General features: G+C 49.7%; 8 protein-coding genes across 8 annotated transcripts; 3 read left to right on the top strand and 5 right to left on the bottom strand.

Moving 5' to 3' along the window:
• Positions 1 to 1,084: 1,084 nt before the first annotated feature.
• GGS25DRAFT_495564 (ATP-dependent protease La) lies at positions 1,085 to 5,495 on the bottom strand. The gene is made up of 3 exons (XM_049261455.1): positions 5,351 to 5,495; positions 2,002 to 5,292; positions 1,085 to 1,938 (listed from the first exon to the last, which is right to left on the bottom strand). The coding sequence occupies exons 2-3, from the start codon at positions 5,179 to 5,181 to the stop codon at positions 1,780 to 1,782; spliced, it is 3,339 nt and encodes a 1,112-aa protein (XP_049115780.1). The 5' UTR covers positions 5,182 to 5,292; positions 5,351 to 5,495; the 3' UTR covers positions 1,085 to 1,779.
• A 322-nt stretch (positions 5,496 to 5,817) lies between these two features.
• Positions 5,818 to 7,715, bottom strand: GGS25DRAFT_331065 (uncharacterized protein). Its single transcript, XM_049257895.1, has one exon. It carries the CDS (start codon positions 7,475 to 7,477, stop codon positions 6,191 to 6,193), a length of 1,287 nt encoding a protein of 428 aa, XP_049115781.1. The 5' UTR covers positions 7,478 to 7,715; the 3' UTR covers positions 5,818 to 6,190.
• Positions 7,716 to 10,054, bottom strand: GGS25DRAFT_331064 (P-loop containing nucleoside triphosphate hydrolase protein). The gene has a single exon (XM_049257894.1). The coding sequence runs from the start codon at positions 9,914 to 9,916 to the stop codon at positions 7,955 to 7,957; it is 1,962 nt and encodes a 653-aa protein (XP_049115782.1). The 5' UTR covers positions 9,917 to 10,054; the 3' UTR covers positions 7,716 to 7,954.
• Positions 10,055 to 10,202: 148 nt separating this feature from the next.
• Positions 10,203 to 12,896, top strand: GGS25DRAFT_331083 (uncharacterized protein). The gene has a single exon (XM_049257897.1). The coding sequence runs from the start codon at positions 10,527 to 10,529 to the stop codon at positions 12,531 to 12,533; it is 2,007 nt and encodes a 668-aa protein (XP_049115783.1). The 5' UTR covers positions 10,203 to 10,526; the 3' UTR covers positions 12,534 to 12,896.
• Positions 12,897 to 12,908: 12 nt separating this feature from the next.
• On the bottom strand, positions 12,909 to 15,990 carry GGS25DRAFT_495569 (SWIRM-domain-containing protein). The gene is made up of 3 exons (XM_049261456.1): positions 15,450 to 15,990; positions 14,796 to 15,367; positions 12,909 to 14,737 (listed from the first exon to the last, which is right to left on the bottom strand). The coding sequence occupies exons 1-3, from the start codon at positions 15,568 to 15,570 to the stop codon at positions 13,373 to 13,375; spliced, it is 2,058 nt and encodes a 685-aa protein (XP_049115784.1). The 5' UTR covers positions 15,571 to 15,990; the 3' UTR covers positions 12,909 to 13,372.
• Positions 15,991 to 16,259: 269 nt separating this feature from the next.
• On the top strand, positions 16,260 to 17,567 carry GGS25DRAFT_495574 (electron transfer flavoprotein, alpha subunit). The gene is made up of 2 exons (XM_049261457.1): positions 16,260 to 16,689; positions 16,777 to 17,567. The coding sequence occupies exons 1-2, from the start codon at positions 16,375 to 16,377 to the stop codon at positions 17,521 to 17,523; spliced, it is 1,062 nt and encodes a 353-aa protein (XP_049115785.1). The 5' UTR covers positions 16,260 to 16,374; the 3' UTR covers positions 17,524 to 17,567.
• GGS25DRAFT_495575 (nucleotide-binding domain-containing protein) lies at positions 17,568 to 19,457 on the bottom strand. The gene is made up of 3 exons (XM_049261458.1): positions 18,986 to 19,457; positions 18,472 to 18,930; positions 17,568 to 18,410 (listed from the first exon to the last, which is right to left on the bottom strand). Exons 1-3 carry the CDS (start codon positions 19,280 to 19,282, stop codon positions 17,601 to 17,603), a joined length of 1,566 nt encoding a protein of 521 aa, XP_049115786.1. The 5' UTR covers positions 19,283 to 19,457; the 3' UTR covers positions 17,568 to 17,600.
• Positions 19,458 to 19,594: 137 nt separating this feature from the next.
• On the top strand, positions 19,595 to 22,745 carry GGS25DRAFT_495578 (uncharacterized protein). Its single transcript, XM_049261459.1, has 3 exons — positions 19,595 to 20,218; positions 20,295 to 20,490; positions 20,553 to 22,745. Exons 1-3 carry the CDS (start codon positions 20,058 to 20,060, stop codon positions 22,347 to 22,349), a joined length of 2,154 nt encoding a protein of 717 aa, XP_049115787.1. The 5' UTR covers positions 19,595 to 20,057; the 3' UTR covers positions 22,350 to 22,745.
• The last annotated feature ends 9 nt before the right edge of the window (positions 22,746 to 22,754 follow it).

Raw genomic sequence — 22,754 nt, forward strand, 5'->3', positions numbered from 1 at the left:
AATTACTCCAAGTCACCATACATACATGCATTAGGTGGTAGTTCTCCTATACATAGAGTAGATAGGCAGCTCCCTGATAGGTAGGTAAAGCATACGTACACATACCTATATGTATCTCTACCTAGATATAGATCTTATACGCTCAAAACCCTCTCTCCCTATCTAGCTAGCTAGCTATACACATCCTCGCGAACTATACCTCCCTCCTATCCGTCCTATAGCCTACCTACAACCTACACATAGCCACTTGCATCTACATATATCTTCGGGTCGGGCAATTTAGGCACGTAATCCATGAATCTTACTCAGATATCTACCTACTCGGCAGGTCAGCACATCACGAGATGGGACCCGAGATTCCGACCTCCTTTGATACCTTTCTTCTCCCCCCCCCCTCTTCCCCCCTTCCCCTTTTCTCGACGCAGTAGTATTAGCTCAGAGAAGAGACAGACGGAACAATTGACTTCTGACCTCCCTCTACCTACATCCCACATGTAAGCACCGAGAGTCTGGTTATTGCACTTATACATATGAACATAGATATAGGTAGGTAGATAATATAGACGTAGATGTAAATGCAGATCTATATAGACACCTACACATGCAAGTGCTTCCCTAGTAAGTAGACGCTAGAATACCTAGGCGTAGTACTAGCTACCTAGGCAAGCAAGTCACCACGAATCTCTCGCCCATCGCAACGGCGTTTAAATCCCACCGTGGGGCGCACACACTGCACATGTATTGTATTGTATTGTATATACATAGTATGTATACCTAAGCAAGCCTGGAGCGGAAGAAACGGGACTAGAGCCCACCTTGCATACATAGGTACATACATGGCGTCCCGTAGACCCCTAATCCCCTCCAATCCCTATACGCAAAAACACATGGAACATGGTGGAGATATCTGCATCTCTCTCTCTCTCTCTCTCCCTTTCCCTGCCTGCCTACCTGTCAATCAGTCAGTCTGTATGTCTGTCTGTCTGTATGTCTCTATACCCACAACTTAGGTAGTCTTGCGTTGTCTTGTCTCATCTTATCTTATCCCCCAGCCCAAAACCCCCCTCAACCGACAGTAAACAGCGACAGCAACAGCTACACCGTACCTACATATGCCTACATATAGGCGTACTTACTTGGCACCATCTACCCTCTGAAATTGGTCTCAGCCTACATGTACGTCTCAAGGGCACATGTGAATAAATATGTAGGCATCTATCACTAGCAGCTTGACACGTTGCTTTGCTCGAAAAACTTTTTTTTAATACTTCATGTCTTAATTCTTTTCTTCAATTCCCCCTATCCTTTTCCTTTTCCCCTCCCCTCTTCCTCATCAACATCTCCCTTTTCCTTTCTTCTTGAATACAAGTTAGGTAGGTAAAATAGGTAGATAGATACTAGGTAATTCTCTACCTTAGTAAGGGAAGAAACAAAAGGGGGAGGGAGAGAGGGGGCGTGTATAGCAACGCTCCGCCACCATGTCCCCGGCTCCCGCTATACGCACAAAGAAGTAAAGGTAGGTTAGATCGTATGATACAAGATGCAATGCTTCAAAAAACAAAACAAAAGCAGGTGAGGAGTGAGGAGTAATGAGTAAATTTTACAATTGTGTTGTTTGGTTGGGTTGCTCCAAGTCGTTTCATCGAGTCATGGTATTGCCGCCTGAACGCCTGTCTGATGGCCCAATCCCGCAGATGCATTGCTATAAGTCTATCAAATATGCAAGTGGATGATGGGGCTGTGGGAATGTATCCGTTGCGCCACTCTCCGCTTCATCTCCTATTCGTCTTTTTCACTGCCCGACTTAGTGTCATGCTCCTTTTTCCACTCGCAGATCTTGCATCGATTCGCCTGTTCCCGGTCTATGTTGGGGAAGACGAGCTGGAAGATCTCATTGTACCAACTGGCTGGACGCCCTTCAATACCCTCTTTGATGTTCTGCATGTCAATGTTAGCTTAACCGTCGCATTGGATTATCGTTGCTGACTAGGGGGAACCCACCTCTGGAAGTTCTAACCAGTCGGACATATTGTCATCTGGGAAGAAAATCATCTTACAGCCAGCACGTCTTGCCGCTACCGTCTTCTCCCGCAAACCTCCTATCCTGAGAACCTTGCCGGTCAGGGTAAGCTCTCCCGTCATAGCAATTGTGGGGTCAACCGGTGCATCCAATGCCAATGATAAGAGAGATGTCGCCATGGTTACGCCAGCCGATGGCCCGTCCTTTTGTACTGCACCCTCTGGCACGTGGAGGTGGATCTTAGCCTTATCGAAGAAGTGGTTGTCCGAGAACTCTTTGGCCATGTATGCCTTCGCAAAAGAATAAGCGATCGTAGAGGACTCCTTCATCACTGTTTTCAGGTTGCCCGTGATCTCTAGGCTTGGCCGACTGCTGGGTCGCAATGCAGATTGAAGAATGGACTCTATGTACATGGCCGAACCGCCCAATTGGGTCCATGCAAGACCCATCGCAACACCCGGTGGAGTCACATCGTATAGTCGGTCGGAAGTGAAAATCGGAGGACCGACGTAATCTTTGAGATTGTCCTTATCTATCACAACGTGAACCGAATCCGGTACCTTTAAAGCTACCCGTGGTGTCTCCGTAGTTTCTTTTTCGGTCGCCTCGGGAGATGTTGGGTCAGACTTTTCCTTCTCCTTCTCCTTCTCGGATTCTTCCATGGCCGCCTTGCCATCTTCCGTTAGAGCTGCGGACTCAGGTAAGACCTCCTCTCCGAGATCTTGAACGATTTTCAATGCCGACTTCCGATACACCTTCTCGATTTGCTTCTTCAAATTACGAACACCTGACTCACGGCAGTACGACTTGATGAGCTCGTCGATCGCACCATCCGTCAAAGCGACGTCTGCAGTTTTCAGCCCAGCTAGTTCTTTGGCAGCAGGGGCAAGATATTTGTCGGCGATTGCTCTTTTCTCGTCCGAAACGTAACCGGAGAGCCTAATGACTTCCATTCGGTCCAAGAGAGGTCTCGGGATAGTGTCGGTCATATTCGCTGTGCAGACGAACAATACTTTGGAGAGGTCGACGGGTACATCCATGTAATGATCTAGGAAAGAGTTGTTTTGTTCTGGATCAAGCAACTCTAGAAGAGCGGATGAAGGGTCACCTTGGTAGCCCCGGCCAATCTTGTCAACTTCATCAATCAAAATGAGTGGATTCTCGGTTTGGCACTTCTTCAAAGCTTGAATGACTCGTCCAGGAAGAGCACCGACGTAGGTTCGTCGATGACCTTTGATCTCGGCCACATCCGTAAGACCACCCACACTGAACCTGTAGTACTGCCGATTTAAAGCTCTTGCAATTGACTTGCCTATACTCGTCTTGCCAACGCCAGGAGGTCCCACAAAGCACAAGATTTTACCCTCAACAGTACCACGTAGTTTTCCAACAGCGATGAACTCTAAGATGCGGTCTTTGACATCTTTCAGTCCGTAATGGTCCTCATCTAGTACCTTCATTGCGTTTTGAATTCCGAAGTTCTCTGCGCTTCTTTGACCCCAAGGAATTTGTGTCAACCAGTCCAGGTAGTTTCTCGTCACGTTGAATTCTGACGCGGCGGATTCGAGATGGGCGAGTTTGTTGACTTCGTCGTCGAATACCTTTCGAACCCCCTCAGGCATTGCCAGTTTATCGGCCTTCTCCTTAAACTTTTCGACAAGTTTGTCTTTGCCGTCGGACTCGACCCCTAACTCACGGCGAATGCCTTTCATTTGCTCCATAAGCCAGTACTCCCGTTGCCGCTTAGTGATCTTTTGTTCCACATCCTTGGTAATCTTAGATTGAAGCTGCGCATTCATAAGTTCCTTCTTTAGTACGACCAGAGCCTTTTGCATTCGCTCTTCAATATTTAGGCTGCCCAAGACTTCTTGCAGTTCCGCGGGCTCCCCGGCAGATACTGCTGCAGCGAAATCTGCCAACTTCGCTGGCTCTGACATGACGTTGCCTGTTGATTGGCTCATGGAGAATGTCGAAATCTGATCCCGGAATAAACTGTTCATAGAGGCGACTTCCTTAAACACATTTACGATCTCGTTCGTCACGGCCCGAATAACGGGGCTTTTGGGGTCGAACGGTTCTTCGGACAGGTTCTCGACGTTGACAAGACTAACTGGGTATTTTCGCAAGAACGATGTCGGCTCGTACTTATCAGTTGTAGCATCAGCCTTTGTCGAAACCGCACTCTCCTCGAAGCTTGCGACAACATCGCCCTTCTTCTCCTGCTGCGGCTGTTCTTCTGTCTTGTTCGGTATCGGCTCGGGTATAGGCTCTGGTTCGGCGTCTGTCTTTTTGGGTTCGGCAGTGGCGGGTGGTATAAGGGTAGATAGCTTTATTCGTCGATGGGGGTATAGAATGGCTGTGAGGCTGCTCTGTTCTCCGTGCACAGGGAATGCGCTAGTGACCTGTGCGAAAACTCCAGTATCGTAGACGTCGGCCGGGTCTCTAATGATATCCTCGTCGGCATTCTCATCCTTGAACAAGAATGCGCCAACGTAAGGCTGGCCTCTCTTCATCATATCCAGTATCGCGGCAGAGACATTGGGATCCTTGATGGTGATCGCCTTATAAAAACCAGGAAACAGAGGTCGTTTCGCTATCGGTATCGCCATAACCTGGGGGTATACATCAGGCACCACGGGTTTCTGCAGCGCTTTGTCGGTGGCTGACTTTCGACCTCTTCGACCTCCATCTCCAGGCGCATCGTTTCCTGAACCAGACGAACCACCTCCGGCCGCACTGCTCGCTTTTCCGTCTTGCGATTCGCCTTGGCCTTGACCTGAACCCTGGCCCTTGGAAGATGGCGGGGACTCTGCGTTGGAGGTTTTCGCCTCGCTCACTTCGTCCTTAGCTTCTTCGGCCTTCTTGTCCTGATTTGCTTTTGTTTCTTCCTCCGAGAGTGGTTCAACAGATTCGTCGAAGAATTCAGTGTCTTTCTTTTTCTCTTTCCTCCTAGTGGCCGAGGTCGAGAAGCTTGTGTTCAGCAAGACATTGTGGTGGTTTGAAGCTATCGTGACTCTCGAATACGTTATGGCAGTGTCGGTTGGTCGGCCGGTGAGGTTTAAGGAATAATGGCGTGACGTATAGCGGGGTCTGAGCCTCGATGCGAAGTTTGAAGGGGCCCTCACAGCGAGTTGCCGCGATAGGCGTTGTCGACACAACATTATTCTTTTTTTTTTTTAAAAAAAAAAACTTTCCGAACCAGAAAATTGAATATCTCGATAACGATGACGGAACCGGAAAACTGCAGATAGGAAAAAAGCTCCCCAACCTTACTATTGTAATACCGTATTAGAAAGAATTAGGAAGATGATGATTAGGATACAAAATTACAGTGATAGAACTTAATCTAAGGGGAAAAAACCCATTGCCTTGCCCCAAAAGTCTAGACAGCTTCAATTGTTGCCTTAGTAATTCAATTTTGAGAATATTACCGAGTAACTATTGTACTACCTAGTACTAGGTACTGTGTTTACTGTGTAGAAAAAGTACTAAAAGAGAGCGTTGAGGCTTGAGCTCGGTCAGATTCCATAGTTACAGGGTACCTTATGTAAGTATCTTAGGTAAGTAATGAGATTTCATAATACATCATTGCCTCCCTCACTCCTCCCAAAGAATCCAAACCTTCTATGCAAAACTAGCTCTTTCCACATTAGCCACAACTAACAGGGGTTATGAGGGAAAAAAACATCAATCATTGCAATTAGTGTCCCGCTATAGTGGGGCTACATCCCATGTGATTTGTCATCTCAGGGCTGTTGGTAAATGTACCTAGTTACCCGTCATCTTCATTTAGTACATCTTCACTTTGTGCATATGTATTTCATACATATACGAATATAACGCTTCGATAATGTACATAATACTACTTATTGTATACAGCTTGTACTATAAAAGCGAAAAGGGGTATCTTCTTGTGCAATGCCCAACTCCTATCCAGCAGGTTTCTCTCGAACCAGTTCAAGTTACCATAACCCTATCGTAAAAAACCCCTTATTCAATGTAGATATACTAATTATATCTTCAATTTCTCCTCTGTACGCTATTCTGGCCAAACTCCACACCATATCTATAACGCTTCGATAGAAAATGTAGACAAGCATTCACAGCAACCTCTGCCATGAAACTGGCCATGTCCCTTAGATCTTTCTACTACCGTCGACCCCTAGGGCGCTACTCTCTCTTCTCCATGGCCTTCATTACTGTAGCCTTGTCTTCCAAAGCTATCTCTCCCATCGCCTCCATGATGGCGTCCATGGCATTGCGGTACATGTTTATATTTTTTTCGTTGGTCGTATCTTGCTCCTTAGACTCTCTAATTTCAATCCCTAGGCTTCCGATGAAGTTAAGAAGATATCGAAACCGAGTGTGAGCCTCTTCGCCTTCAAGACATTCTCCATGACGGTTTTCGAAGATCCGAAACCAGTCAGGTATATCTGGATCAGGGAGCTTAGCTGCGGGTAGGCTGATGGGAGGAGACATGTGTTGCAAAGGTATTGGCAGATGCTTTTCAGGACTGCCGAGTTTTTCTAGGCCAGTACATACGGCAACATTGAAAGGTATCTTCTGTAGCGTTGGGGGCGAGCCGATGAAATACAAGAAGCTGTCTGCTGAGAGGCCGCTAGTAGGTGACACCGACCCATCTGCACCTAGTAGGCGGGTAACACCCGAATCTTGTGGTGGCTGGCTGCGCTTGAGGAGTTCCTCGGCATGACGGCGAGCATGTAGACGATCCTCATAGCTCTTGACGTCCGTAAATGCCGAATACGTTTCTTCAATCTCCTGGAGAAGAACTCGATCTGTCTCAACAACATCCCTATGCTGGGGTGCTAGCATATCCGTAATCTCCTTAGCCTTGTTTTTGGCAAACGTTTGGGTAAAGGTATCTGGCGACTCAACAGCTATTCGTAGGTTTAGCTGTAGAAGACCAAGGTGGTCGTGTATCTCTTCGACGTCGCGCAGCGATTTTCTCTGCTCGTTTGCCTTTTCCATCCACTTTCGCAGGGCAGCGGATTGCTCGAAGTGAGGGCTAATCAATTCCTCTAGATCGCCTAGCCCGCTCTCGTACGGGGGTTTAGAATCCATCACTTCTAATTGCGGGGCCATCTTGGGCGGATAAGTAGCCCAGGCAGATGAACCCCATTCTTCGACACGGCCTTCGGGGTTGAACATCTTCTCATGGACTGAGTTGTTGAAGCCCTTGCCTTCTCCCTCTAGATAGTCCCTAGTAAGTAGGGTGTCTAGACCTTGTTTTACATGTTGGACCTGGCCGAGTTGACTGCGAGGTTTCTTCTTCGGTTCAAGCCCCAGGGACCCACGATGGGGGGAAATGGGAAGGGATTGTGAAATGGAACTATGGGAGTTGCTAGGGTTTGGCTTGATGGATGTAAGGGTAGAGTCGCGAGAACCCTGGGGATGGTAGGATTGCGTCTCGTAGTAGTGACTGACTTTATTCGCCATAGTTGAAGGAAATAATAAGGTTCGAGGAGGTAGAAGAGATGTATATAGAGAGAGTAGTGTATGATGTACAAGTGTGTGAGATCTTCGCGAGGAAATAAGTTGCAGTGACGATTTGGAGGAATATTTCGTCCAAGGCGATTAAATTAAATATCATCTCCTTTCGTGGGCGAAGAGTGTCGAAAGGTAACAGGAAAGTGACTGCGTACCTGTGACTGTGTACTCAGGCCATTGACCAGTATGATTTGAAAAATGAATGTAGATTCGAAGAAAATACCAGATAGCACATGCCAACCTATACTGTGTTGAGCTCAGAATCAGGTATTAGGAGTAGGGAGGTTGCTCAGCGACAACACCAACACCAACTTAACAGCTAAGCTAGAGTCACCACTGTGCTGCTTTCTGTTTGCACGTCATACGTGTAAAGTTTGCCTTTATTCGTCATTTCCATTCATGATGGTCTCTGATTCGATCCTATGCTCATCCTAATAGGGGTCCAACAGCAACCTTTTCGCGGAGCTTTATCATATTCTTCTTTTCGTCTAACAACTCCGCCCGCCGCTCTTTTCGCTTTCTATCGGCATCAATGCTAGCAAACCGGCCGCGGGCACCGTGTCGTAACTTTGTTATCATATCTGCAGCTTTCCCTTTAGTAATGTCGTCTGCTGTAAGTTTGCTGTCATTCCCTCGTATCTTGTTGAGAAATTGCAACTGGCCATCTGTAGGCGGGCCGCGACGCCAACTCTGGCTCCTTAAGATAAGGAGACGTGGGTACGTGTCCGATGCGTAACTGTCGCATCCATGTACAGCATCGGCAAAGGTAGTTGCTTCAAGTAGAAGTCGAGGTTTAGCAAAAGGAGATTTAGATACTCCCTTAGGAAGTGCCCGGATCTCCCAGGCCACGAATTTGCCCTCATCTCTCTCCATTCCTTTTTCTAGCCGTATGTAAGTTCCATTAGGGCCTGACAATATCCATTTTTCTGGCGAAATCTGTACCCACGAATGTTGACTAATTGACCAAACGTGTCTCTCACCGGATGTATCCGCGATCAGATCGAAGACAGAATCATAGTCGACAAAGGTAACGTTCTTCCTCTCTGCCCCTTCTAGAACAGCGGCTCTCTCCTTGATTTCACTCATATCGTTCACGGATGCCTTCTCGACCAACTCGGATGGGTCGAGCCCAAACAAAGTGGGCGTTGTCACTATGCCAGTAGCTAGACTTGACACCATGTCGATAATATGACAGTTTTTCTTTTTCGGATGAAGTCGCATGCCTCTTCCTATCATTTGTACCAACAAGTTTCGGGAGCGAGTTGGCCGCGCCAGAATAATGCAATCGATATTAGGAATATCAGTCCCTTCCGTGAATACACCACAGTTGATGAGCACGGGAAATTCATTACGCTTGAAAGCATCCAAACACTCCGCTCTCTCGACCTTGGGTGTTTCTCCTGTTATAAACCGAGCATCAATGCCATGTTTCCGGAAAGTTTCAGTCAGCCCGGAAACGTGGGAAAGGTCGACACAGAATACCAAAGTTGATTTCCTCTCAGAAGCCTTCGCAAGCCAGCTGCGGACGGTAACTTCGTTCACTTGTCTGGTGTTTACGGCCTCGGACAACTCGCGAGTTTGAAAGTCACCGTTTTTACCGCTCGAAATCTTGGAGATATCAGCCTTTGAGTCGACCGTAGTGAAAATGACCTCGGACAACCATTTGTCTCCTATCATGTCGACATAATCCCTATGATATACCAATTCGTCGATTGCAGAACCCAAACGAAGCCCATCCGCCCGAGAGAAGGTGGCGGACACACCAACGAGAATAGGTGAGCTGGGATTCTTCTGGTCCAGCCCAAAGTGTTCCAAGGTCTTCATGTACATTGGTGCAACGATGTGATGGGCTTCATCAACGAGTATGAGCTTAAATAGTTCAGGATTGAACTTATCAATGCGGTCTCCAGAAGTGATGCTCTGTATACTAGCGATGGTGATGTCTGCTGTGCCCGAGGCATGCATGTTGCCCATTTCTACTTCTATCGTCTTGGATGGATATGCATTTGTGCAATGCCTAGCTGCTTGTTCCACAAGCTCTCGTCTATGAGCCAAGATCATTGTTTGATCAGCAGTTCCAGGCGACTCAGACTTTATCCGGTCGATAAGTTGAGTAAATATGACAGTCTTTCCGGCACCAGTGGCAAGTGATATACCTAATCGCTTATGGCCATTTTCTATAGATTTTATGACAGCTTGAATACATTCTTCCTGATAATCACGAAGGCGAAATTCCTGGATGATATTTGGAGCATTGCTGGCATAGGCCGGGAATGAAGTAGTAAAAGTTCTCTGACGATATACTGGACATAATGGACCTATGAATAGCCTCGGGGGCCTTATCGAGGGCCTTAACGAAAGTAACCATCTGGTAGATAGAGGAGGCATGGCATATCTAACGAAGGACGGGTAAGACAGACGTCAAGAAAAGGGTTTGTGAGGCTCTTGGTGGTGTGGTGTGGTGTGGTGCTAGCCGAATGTGTAAATAAAAATAAAAATAAAAATAAAAATAATAAAGCGTTTGGGTGAATTTCAATGTTGGACTTTGAAACTTCAAAGTTGAAAACGCTTAGGGTGGAGTCGGATATAGTTCTATCCGAAGTCCGGATAAAGAAATATCTAACACTTTACTTGAATAAACAGTAACTTACCTAGGTTAACTAACTAACTATTTACTTGGTAGTAACTTCCAACAACTTTTAGAACATTGAAATCTTCAATATATAAACGTTTCAACGTGAATTAGACCTTGCTTGCTTTTTCCAACCCCTAAATTCTACTACTATTTCAAATAATACAAATGCTCACCAAACGTGTTTGAAGCCATCAAAATTATCTAACTTGGGTTTACATAGAAACAATCATCTTCTACATGTAACTTTTTCACAGCTACGGATAGTTGCATATATCCCTACTCCCATCCCCCCCCTTTTATAGAAGATCACGCATCAATCCATAACCGTATTTCACAAAAACACTACGTCTTAATGGATAACAAATGGACGTACAAAACGACTCTGACTACCAACCGGACTCATCCTCTAAATCAGACAGCGAGCCCACTAGTCCTGTAGTCCAGGATCCTCCTCCCCCCACCACCACCTCCCGGAAGCGGCGCCGTCGCCGAACCACCGACCCCTCATCTATCATCATCCCGCCCCCCAAGAGGCAAAAAGGCGTGTTCAACCCCCGGTACCTCAGCCTCCTTAATGAAGAGATCACCAGCGTCGCCTCGTCCGGGCTCTCCGACGAGCACTCGCTCCGTCCTCTCCCGCCCGGCCAGATCGGCGCCGTGTTCTGGAGTCCTGCCGAGAAACACGCCTTCTTCACCGCGATGTCGCGGCTGGGCCGGGACGACGTGTCCGGCATCGCGGCGCGGATCACGACGAAGAGCGATCTGGAGGTGCGGCAGTACGTCGCTCTGCTCGACGCCGCGGACCGCGCCCGGTGCGCCGACGAGGAGAAGCGGCGGCGCATGGTCCGACCTGTGGACATCCCCGCTGCAGCGGAGCTGAGCATGGAGCTTTGTCTTGCGTTCGAGGAGGCCGCGGATGGGATCGCGGTGCGCCAGGAAACGTATGAGGCGACGCTAGAGCAGAAGCGGTGGGCGGGGCGGTGGCTGATTACGCCTCAACTAGCGACTGTGCTAGAGCACCAGGGAAAGCGGCGGCGGCGTCAATTGCCGCAGCAACACCACCATCATCACCAAGAGCAGGACGAGACGGGAGTGGAAGAGCGGATAGACAACCCCGAAACGAACGACCCCCTGCCTTTCGCAGAGCTCTTCATTCTGAGCAACTGGCTCAAGCTTTCGAACCGCATATTCATGAACTCGTCAGTACTTGCGGATGGTAATTGGCGCAGCATATCCGAGGAGCCGCCCTCAATCCGAGCTACAGCGCTGTCGGACTTCCATGCGTTGGCGCTGAGCGTGACGAGGCGACTTGTATCCGCCACGCTGTACATGGCCGGGTCGCGGATCCGCATGAAGCAGAGCGGTGACCGAAAAACCCGCACCACAAAGGGTCTCGTTAAAATCAAGGACGTGCTAGCCGCGGCGGCTTCCGTGGGGATGAAGGAGAATAGCCACGAGTTTTGGGCGCGGGCTGCGAGGAGGTTGCGGTTGGATGTGTATGATGATGGCAAAGAGTGGGAGGGAAGAGGGGGTTCAGCAATGACAGACGATGATATTGATTTATCAGACGAAGAGGAGGAGGAGGAAGAGGAAGAGGAGCAGGAAAATGAAATTAATGATGTCGTACTAAAAGATGATGGCATGGAAGCAGAAGAGCAAAATATACACCTTTCCACGGAACACGATCCCCAGGACGAAGGCGAAGGTATAGGCATAGCAGATGATACATCCGAATACGGCATACTATCCTACGCCGAAGTCGAGGCAGCCCTCGACTTCCCCAACCCCAACCCCCCAGAATCCCCACACTCACCATCACCTTCCTACACCTCCCTACCCTCAGACTACTCCGAACCAGAAGCCTCAGACAACACAGGCTCGGACTCAAACCCATCCCCTCAATCCCCCCGAGACCCAACCCCGCCCATAATCGACCCCACCTCCCTCGCCACCGACCTCACCGAAGCCCTCCTGTACTCCTCCCTCCCGCACACCTCGCTCAGCACCCACCGCGCGCGCCAAGCCCTCCGCGCCCGCATCATCGCCGCGCAGCACCTCGAAGCCGACGCCGCGGCCCACGACGCCCAGCTCAGCGCCGAGGAAGAGGCGCGGCTGTGGGGTTTGCTGCGAGGTACCAACAACAGAAGCGAAGACCCAACAACCCTATCGGGAAATTCTTCATCGGTGCAGGTGGTGGTGCCGTGGGCCCAGCACCGGCAGGAGCAGGATGGTGACGAGGAGGAAGAGAAGGAGAAGGAGAAGGAGCAAGTGGTGGACAGGAAGCCGGGGCTGCTGGATAGGTGGCATAGCGAGTGGAGGGACCACACGGTGTTTTATAGCGAGTGGGAGGTTGGCGGGGGAGGGGCATAGATGTGGTTGAATCTACAACGTATGAGGTAGGTAGGTAGGTAGATACCTATCTGTATAGTACCTACCTACCTGGTATATACTTACCTAGGCAGCCCTGGAGGTATCTAATGTATGTAGCATGCTGTGTAAAAAGGGGGTGGAGATGTATGTAGACGTAGAAGTACCTATACCTAACCTAGAAACCTTGGAACGCAACTATGGCGTGGAGGTAGGTAGGCTACGATAATCGACGTATGCTTGGAAAAGTCTACCTGGGTAAGGTATCTATAATATCGGAGGCATGTAGGATGGCACTTTGCCCTCTGGAAAGCATCTACGAAGACTCACAACCACGAAAACACGCATACGATACCCACTTAATGCAATATCTCAACAGCAAGTTTCAAACCCTTCTTTCATTTTTTTTTTCATTTTTACCCTATCTTCATATTGGGGGTCTCCTATTCATCCATACCTAACGTAACTATTTGTGGTGATACAGCGGTAGCCCCCACCACCTAAACTCGTCTCGTTTCGACTTTGTCTGTGTTGAAGGTTTGAAGTTTGAGACATACCTACGCCCTAGGTGTGTGTAATAGGTAGGGTAGGATACCAAACCTACCTACCTAGGGTAAGGCAAGGTAAGGTTCCTGAGCAACAATTAAAAACGGGAAAACCCCCCCTTCCCCCTCCATTCATTCTCAAAAACATCGAGAGAGAAAAGCCCTATTATTCCTTGACGCCTAAGTGGACACATTGCAAAAACCATACAATTCCCTGTAGAGTGCCCGGTTCGCCTACGAATAGAAACCTCCAACTCTCGTCGCACTATTTGTCGCCATGAGATCCGTCATCATTGATTAGGCTTCGTAGCTCTTGATATTACCGTCACTACCAAGGGGCTGAACGGAGCTCAATGGCGGAGCCGAGGTGAATGTAAGGCCACTACCATCAAGCTTGATATCGGCACCATTCACACCGGCAGTCTTGAGGCCTGCTTGGGTTTCCCTAACTCTCTTCTTGAAGGCGAGTCGGTCGAGGAAGAGTTGTTGTCTGCCTCTCTCGAGTTCACGTCGCTCAGCCTGTAAAATACCCTCCATCTCGTCAAAGTACTTCAACTTCAACTCCATCTTTTGCAGGGTAACGTTCACTGCTGCGGACAGGAGACGGGTCATCTCACGCTCCTCGTGGGAAGCTAGGCCACCGGCACGCGCGCCCATGGCAGCAAGTGGTATGCTAGCCAAGTTAGATGTTGTCGTGCCCGAGCTCTCTTGGCTGGTATCGATATCCATCGAGTCACCTTCCTTCTCTTTACCCTTTCCGTTAATCTTTGACGCATTACCACCTCCGAGCTTGTTTCGTAGGCCTTGTTGGAGTTGCTCCACAGATTTCTTCGCTGCTGCCGCAGTAGTCTTGGGATCCGCAAGGCTGGCAAGGAATCCAATAACGGACATCACAGGGTTATCTGCTTGGCTGAATGGGAGGTGTCCGCCATGTTTTCCAAGCAACGAAAGGCCCGTAGGAGCATGAATTGGTGCTTCTGTCTCGAGATACTTGTCCTCAATGTCTAGTTGGAGGAACTGGAGAACACATTCCTCTCTAGTTCGTGTACCTACGTGCTCGGCGATCTCAGCCCAGTCATCATCATATCTTTCTAGGGCTTCCAGCAATCGAAGGATCTCGGCGTCTGTCCACGGAGCATCACGGTCAAGAATGGTCGAGTATGTCTTGTTTTCCATCTTGACGAATTGGGTATTGACCTGGAAATGAGGTATGCGACCTTCCAAGTAGCAGCTCGGGCATACATCGTACTTGGCCTTATTCGGAGTGTTAACTTCGGGAAGGTGGTAGTACACTCGAGTACAGTCGACACCGCAGTTGTGGCAGTGGACTTTAACGATGGGTTTGGTCAGACTCTCGTCAATTCCTGGCGAGGCTGTGCCATTAGTAGTGGTTGCTTCACCATTAGTCTTGCTTTCCGACTTGGTAAGCTTTGTTCCTTTCGCATTAGCCTCATAGATATTGCGACCAATTTCAAGGTTCCGCTCGCCTGCTGCAGTTGCTGCAGTCGCCTTCTGGTCAGTATCAATACTCTTTTTACCCTCAAGCACAATGGGGTCTGCCGATGGTTGCCAGGGTTGAAGTCCACGAGGGGTGTCGCAAATGACTTGAAAATGACCCGTAAATGGAGGACCGACTTGAGATGGGCGCTGATCGGCATCAACCTATAGAATGTTAGAATACGTCGTAATGATCAAGAGATAAGTGACGAGTTCAACTCACTTGATAGTTGATCAAACCCCATTGCTCTAAGAAAGCATGGACGCGCATAATGGCGCAAACATCACCAGCCAAGTTCCTTCTGCAGGCAGTTACAGTTAGATACTCGACGGGATTCAATCGGTAGGTATTAATCATGAAGTCGCGATAATCCTTATAAACAGCAGAGGTCTTGCTACGGTTTCGACTGTTGAAAAACTCGGGAAGGGCTTTGCGCTCGATCTGATGGATGTGATTCATGTCGAACCAGGTACTATAACTCGGCAGTACAATGGCATGGGTTTGGGAGATGAGGTGTTCGCGCGCAGCATTCTCGATGCTTTCCTTGGACTTGACTTCCTGGGCGCTGCCTTCGGGACCAGCAACTGGTTCATCGCCATCCTTGTCTCGGGATTGACCATCCTGGGGTTCGGGCTGAGCCTCGGCCATTTCTTCGTCGTCCTTAGCTAGGGTAGTTTCAGCAGGCGGCGCGGGGGGAGCATCAAGAGGGTTATCTGAAGTACCAGCAGGAGCAGGAGTAGTGCTATCTTGCTTAATAACAGGGTCGGCGGAATGAACCTCGGACATTTGCACATCTAATGGGCGCATTAGCAGGTTAGAACAACTAATAGCAGGCTATAATAGATCAATTCAGAGCTTAAATCTAGTCTACCGTACCTTCAGATGTTTGAGGCGCACTGGATGCCTCAGGTTGAAGAGGTGGTTGCGCTAGGATAGGGTTGCTGCCAGGAGTAGCAGCATTGGCTGGTGAGCCATAGCTGGCGTGGTCGCCTTCCATGATGAAGGCAAAATAGCGTGATCCTAGAAGATAGCTAAAGAAAGCAAGATATTAGAAGATGAAGATGTGGTTGAAGACCAGAGTGTGATAGATTGGCAATGCCAATTAGGTAGGTAGATAGGATTTCTGAATTGCGACGATGTCGTAGAATAAGTCAAGAAAAAGAGATAGTTAGGCAATTAAAATAAAATAAATAAAAAGGAAGCGGTGAAAGGTTGATTATGAATGCTTTCGATGTTAAAGTGATGAATGTATATTACCTACCAAGTAGTTACTATTTTATTTTTTTGAATTACTCGGGTTCAGGTTGTTAGGTTAGTATATTGTTAGATATGTCGATGCATCAATGCGATGGATTGATTGCTTGGATCGACCGCGTGTTTGGAGAAATAATTTGGTTGGCGCGACTTTACACTTTCCTTCTCACTGCAATGTTCCTATCGAAAAATAAGCTAAGCCACTGGTCCGAGCGTCGTTGATGTGACTGCCACTGACTGGTACTAGTAACTACCTAAGCTGCTTAGTAGACTATCCGTGTCACGTGGTTTGAGCAGTTAGATGGTCTTGGATATAACCTCGATATAACGGTATTCATCAAACTGCTGTACGGCGCATAGTATTATGTTAAAATCGGGAAGCGTAATCGGCTCCGACTAAGATGCACTAGGTATAGGCATGTGCCTCGGTGTAAGACCGTGAACAGCCGAATATTTTTAATAACTTTGTAGCATTTGAGAAATTGACGAACAGTAAAAACTGCAACCCATTGCAGGCTGGTCGCCCCCAACTTTACTCGCTGCCACAATGCTCTTCTCTACAGCCAAAAGGACAGCTCTTCGAAGCATCAACAACCTACCACGCTCTGCTTCCTTGTCTCCAGGCCTCTTTCACAATAACCCCTCCGCTCTCCGCCGATTACTGTCGTCATTGGCTGTCCTAGAACAACGCGATGGCAAACTCAACCACAGCTCACTAAGCGCAATCACCGCCGCTAAGAAACTTGGAGGCTCGATACATGGCTTTGTCGCCGGGAGTAACATAAAGGCTGTGGCAGAGGAAGCGGCAAAAGTAGAGGGGGTTGAGAAGATAATTGCGGTGGACAATGCGGCATATGACAAGGTGCGGGACAGAATCGACCCCTGACTTTTCTACATTGTCGAGCCTCAGGGGTTACAATGCTAACAAAAACAATTACTCTATTTAAAGGGCCTACCAGAGAACTATGCACCGCTCCTCATCGAAAATATAAAAAAGGGCGGCTACACACACATCATCGCTGGGCACACGGCCTTTGGGAAGAGCTTAATGCCACGGGTTGCTGCGCTCCTCGATTCCCAACAGATATCCGACATCACCGCCATTGAAGACGAGAACACCTTTGTACGTCCGATATACGCCGGCAATGCCATCGCCACCGTCGAGTCCACCGATGAAATCAAAATCATCACCCTCCGTGGCACCGCTTTCCCCGCCGCCGAAGCGCATGGCGGCTCAGCGGCTGTGGAAGACGGTGTCGACCCCAACGTAGAGATCTCCATAGAATGGGTTTCCGAAGACCTGGCCAAGTCTGACCGACCCGACCTGGCGACTGCCGGCAGAGTTGTTTCCGGAGGGAGAGGTCTCAAGTCCAAGAAGGACTTTGACAGGCTGATGCTCCCGCTTGCGGACTCGCTTGGCGCTGCTGTGGGCGCTTCTCGAGCTGCTGTCGATAGCGGATACGCCGACAACAGCTTGCAAGTTGGCCAGACTGGAAAGGTGGTTGCGCCTCAGCTCTATATGGCCGTGGGTATATCCGGCGCCATTCAACATCTGGCGGGTATGAAGGACAGCAAGGTGATTGCGGCTATCAACAAAGATGCCGATGCACCGATATTCCAGGTAGCTGATGTGGGGTTGGTCGGAGACCTTTTTAAACAAGTACCAGAGTTGACGGAGAAGTTGAAGAGCTCATAGGCTCATATCAAAGTTTATAAAACTACTAAGTGATATAATCACCCGCGAGGGTATCTTTGTTTCACTTCGATTTCAGTTCAGCTTGCAGCTGCTAGCATTTCCGCCGTGCTTGTAAACTTTTCCCTTTCCTTCCCCACCAGTAGCCCCCTTTCTCTTTCTGATTTGTCTATTTTAAGCCAGTCCTCCCACTGGATCACTTTACATTTCCCATGCTCTACGCCTGACCGCAAGGCCTCCCAGCCAGAGCTACTGTCTCCTTTTAAAAACGGTGCCTCAGAGTTCCAGTCTGAGGCAATGGCATCACCGGTCGAGAATGCGTCTTCCATAGTAGATGCAATGACGCCTGTCGGTCCTCTCTTGACCCAGCCTGCACAGTAAATGCCCGGTAAATGCGACGCTTCTTGGTCCTGGTGTTCGTTCTCGCCTCTCTTTGTGCGTAGCACACGTCCCAGCCCGTCATTGTCAATGATCCCCTTTCTAGTATCGAACGAGATGCCCGCCTCTTTAAACCCAGGCAGAGCGACGGACTTGTAGCCGATCGAACGGAACACTATAGACGAGGGTATCGTCAACGTTTCCTCGGTACCCACGACCCTCGAAGATGGGTCGAAAGGTAACTCGAGGGATGTTCGCTCGAAAACTGTCTTCTCAACGAATCCGTCGGATCCCCCGAGAAATTCGGTTGGCGATAGACAAAAGTCTAGAGACCAAGATTTGGCGGCCTCGTCGACGCGAGCACTAGAGCCTTTCACCATGATCTCCATGAGCCTTCTTCGAGCTCGAGGCAGTTTCGAGATCTCATCTGGGATGAGAGACATGTCAATGTCGTGAAAGCCAACCCCATGTAGTTTCATTAGTTCCCGGATTTCCTTGATCGTGAAGGCGGCCTGGAATCACAGTGAGTCTCGGACAGCCACCGTTAAAAAAAAGTTTCCCAGATTTACGTACCTGCATAGGACCTCTTCTCCCGACGATATGAACACGCTTTATACGGCTCTTCAACAGTGTCTCGATAGCCGCTTCAGTGATATCTGACTTTCGCAGTACATCCACATTCTCCAAAAGCATTCTGGCGACGTCAAGAGCAACGTTGCCCTGGCCAACGATGACGGCCTCGTCGCCCCTAGTGAGATCCGGGGCCAGGTTTGCGTACTCGGGGAGACCATTATACCAACCCACAAACTCACGGGCCGAGTAAATTCCCTTGTACTCAGATTCTCCGGGAACACCTAGCTGCTTATCCTGGGACGCGCCGTATGCAAACACAACGGCATCGTAATGGTGTAGCATAGATGCCAGGGGGATGGTGCAACCTTGAAAATGGCCACCCGCATTCCCGATGGACACATTTCCGATGAAGGTGAAGTCAGGGGAGCTGGCAACTTCTTCGAATTTGTCTTGGCAGTTCTAATATATATTATTTAAGTAGTCGTGGCAAGATAGCTCATTCATTTATTCCTACCTTGACCTCGGGATGATCAGGCGCAACGCCGAATCGCACCAGGCCATACGGCACAGGTAATGCCTCGAACATGTCGACTTTCGTCTTGGGGACTTTTGTCATAACCCGATATGCGGTATAGAAACCAGCCGGGCCAGAGCCGACTACGGCCATGCGAAGAGGTCTACCATGCCGACTTGTCGTTGTCGTTGTCGTTGTCGTCGAGTAATGAGATAGTATTTTATGAGCTAGAGGCGAAGAAAAGACAGTTTTGCGCCGGCAGGCCGCGCAGAGCCATGACTTGGTAAGGGAGGTCATAATTCCATCCCTTGTCTACCCAGGTACCTTGACTTTTATAATGTATTTTAATGTATTTATTTCAAGAGATGACATGCATACTAGTAGTATGCGCATGTGTATGTATTTCATAGAAGAGTCAAATAAAGATTATTGCAGATACTGTACTATGAAAACCCGAAATGACGTACATATGTTAAGTCCGACATCGCCGTTTATAACCGTTGACATTTTAGCAACTTTGAACGTTGAATTTTGAACCAGGGTACCTAGTAGCATACCTACATGTAACTATCCAGTTATGTAAATAGTACTAGTAGTACAGTAGGTTACATGAATTCACATTCAAAACCCATAAAACCAATGGCTATCATGACTATCAACAATCATCTACAGACAACAATAACATTCAAAATATACGAGCATTTACAAATGATGAAACAATTCTGGCCAAATTAAAGTGGTAATGTACATACTATATGTTACAGTAATACCCAGTATTTCCCGTATAAAGTCGGCTAGCTGCAGTATGCCCATGTCGTCGTTGCCGTGGAAACCAGTGTTCCCCCTTCATGTCCACAATACACATGCCGTCCTACATACCCATCCCACCTCTTCTCCCTTCCCCACCATGGCATGCCCGCCTTTCCACTGTCATAAGACCGACCACACCCGCACGTTCCAGTCATTCCAGTCATTCCAGTCATTCGTCGATCTCCTCCACTACTCCCGTACCCCTCTCGTACCGTGAATGTCTTGCAGCCTTACTTGAAGCGAGGCCTCTTCGCAAGAAATCATGGGCGCCCAACAGCCATATCTGTATGACCCTCAGTGGCGCGACTCGCGACTACCAGAGAAACCCTTCGATCCCAAAGCTATCACGAGAGCAAGCTGGGAGCCAAAACCCAAGAAACCAAAGCAAAAAGGGCCTTTGATATCTTTCGGCCGACATCCCGAGTATGTGTAGTGTCGTTGTCATTGCCAATGGCTTATTAGAAATTGTACGGAACTTATAACTAACAACAAACTATAGCGCACAAGCTGTACTTGCAGGTAGAACCATATGGGCTAACCCCATGAGCGGCACAACGAAATGGTGGATTAAGTTCACCAGATATATACAATTATGCCTACGCGGCATTGAGATGATCGGGGGTGTTGGACTGCTCGTCCTCATGATTCTAATTAGCAATGTTGACCCTCTCACCTCTTGGGTTATGCGAATCACGGTACGTTGTCCTACTTCCTAACCTATCCATGACTACATTCTGATCCAACCTTGATTTGATAGCCTGGCGTGGTGGCCATCAGCTGCGTCTACGCCATTTGGCATTTCATCAGACCGGCCAACGCCAGACCACCCGCTTCGTCAGCGGCCTATCAACTATTCGCCGGCGTTATGGACCTGGCTGTTATTCCACTATACGCCTTCGGCGTCATCTCTGCCGTGAACCACGGCACCGAGTGGAAGCTGATCATAAACGCTAGCCAAGAAATCACTGACGCCCTCGTCAAGAGCGAGTACTATGCGCTCATCGGCGCCGGGGGCTTACACGTCATCTCCCTCGGCATTTCCGTCTATCTATGTCTAATGTTCCGGCGCATCGCGAACATGCCGCCAGACATGAACCCACTAGAACCCAACCTCACCTCCCGCGCCAAGCAGCACAAGCGCAACAAGTCCTCCGTAGCCACGAGCTACACCAGCGTATCGGAGGACTCGAAGCGGCTATCCACGCCCCTCGAGAACTACCGCAGCTCGGGCGCCGCGTACGAGGACCTATCGCGCCCACCCAACATCCCCTTCATGCACACGCGCGCCAACTCACGCGACTCCTTCGCCTCCTCGGCCTCGCCCCCGTCCAAACCGCGCGACTCGCGCACCGACCTGCCCAGCCGCCAGTACCAGATCACCCCCGGCAACTCGCCGCGCCACAGCCTCGCGGGCTCCGTCGCTGAGCTGAAGCGCCTATCCCTTCCGCAGCGCGCGACCTACACCGAGGTGCCGCTACACGAAATCGGCGTCGCGTCGCCCCCGCTCACCGCGTCGCGGCCCGGCAGCGGCACGACGATCACCGTAGGCCCCCTGGACCAGGACCAGCAGCCGACCAACGCGTCGCCGACCCGCGTCGCCCGCTTCACCGAGGCCTGGTACGCGTCCGAGTCCCTCATCAACCGCACGCAGGAGCGCCAGCGCGCCCTCAACGCCCTCGAGCGCGCGCAGCGCCAGTCGTATCCGCAGACCGCCGCCGCGCAGTACCAGCAGAAGTCATCGTCGCCGCGGAAATACGAGGCCCTCAACCAGCGGTACAACTTCGACTCAGACGACGACGATGCGTCAGACAGGGAAAACGGGCGCATGATACGGCCCGGTGACTCGGACGACGACTATGACGACGATGGTGATAATGTGCAGAGCAGCCCGATAAACGTCACAGCGCACCTGCACCCGAACCCGCTACGACTGAACCCGATACCCATCCCCGCGCCGCTGCAGCCCACGCCTCCTCCTTCTAACCCCTCATCCTCCTCATCTTCATCCCCTTCCGACCGCGACATCATCGCCACCCGCCAGAAAACCCCCCGCCCCCTACCGGCGCTCGCCGAAGTGTCGCATAACAAGAACGCGCGCCGCGACACGAGCGGGAGCCGGGACATCGCGGATGCGAAGCGCGCTTCCGCGCCTGCCATGGCGCCGTTTTGGCGTCGCGGCGGTGCTGGGAATGCGGGTGCGGGGATGCGCAACTCGTCGATACAGGCCGACAGCGACTTCTACGCGAAGCCGTACGGGGAGCTGAAGCCGGCGACGCCGCCGATCATGGTTGGCGGGAAGAAAGGTGCTGCTGGTGGTGGTGGTGGTGGGAAGAAAAACGCGGGCGGAACAAGACAGGTGTCGTCGGGCAATGACTACGCGGATCTGGGTAGCGGTGCTGGCGCGACGTGGAGGCGGAATGTCAGTGGCAAGGGTGCGGAGGAGGGGAGGGCGGGGCTGAGGTTTGGGAATGGGAATGGGATTGGGATTGCGCCGGGGAATGTGAGCGCCAAGGTGGATAAGTATTCCCGGTATAGTATCTTGAATGAGGATTGAGATGGATGATGTTTATGGATATATATATATATATATGTGTGATGGATGGAATGGATGGATGTTTGGGTGTAATAACTGTAAAATGTGAAAGAGGATCTTAGTTGTGATGGATGGATGGATGGATGAATATGGCTAGCTGGTTGGTTTTATTTTATTCCCCCCCTGGAGATGGTGAGGAGGATGGATGGGTGATGCTTGTGAGGTGGTTAGCGACAGCGGCGGCTCCGGGATGATAATGATTATTCACGGAATGTAATATTATATATATAGGTAGGTAGGTAACGGGAAGGGACACGGGAACTGGAACTGGAACTAGCTGGTTGGTTTATGGTTCTGGGTTCTGGGTTCTCAATGGGTCATAATATATACCTACATAGTTATAGCAAGAATCGTCGATGATATTCA

This window comes from Hypoxylon fragiforme, assembly GCF_022984875.1.
Source record: "Hypoxylon fragiforme strain CBS 206.31 chromosome Unknown GGS25scaffold_6, whole genome shotgun sequence".
Lineage (NCBI taxonomy): Eukaryota > Fungi > Ascomycota > Sordariomycetes > Xylariales > Hypoxylaceae > Hypoxylon > Hypoxylon fragiforme.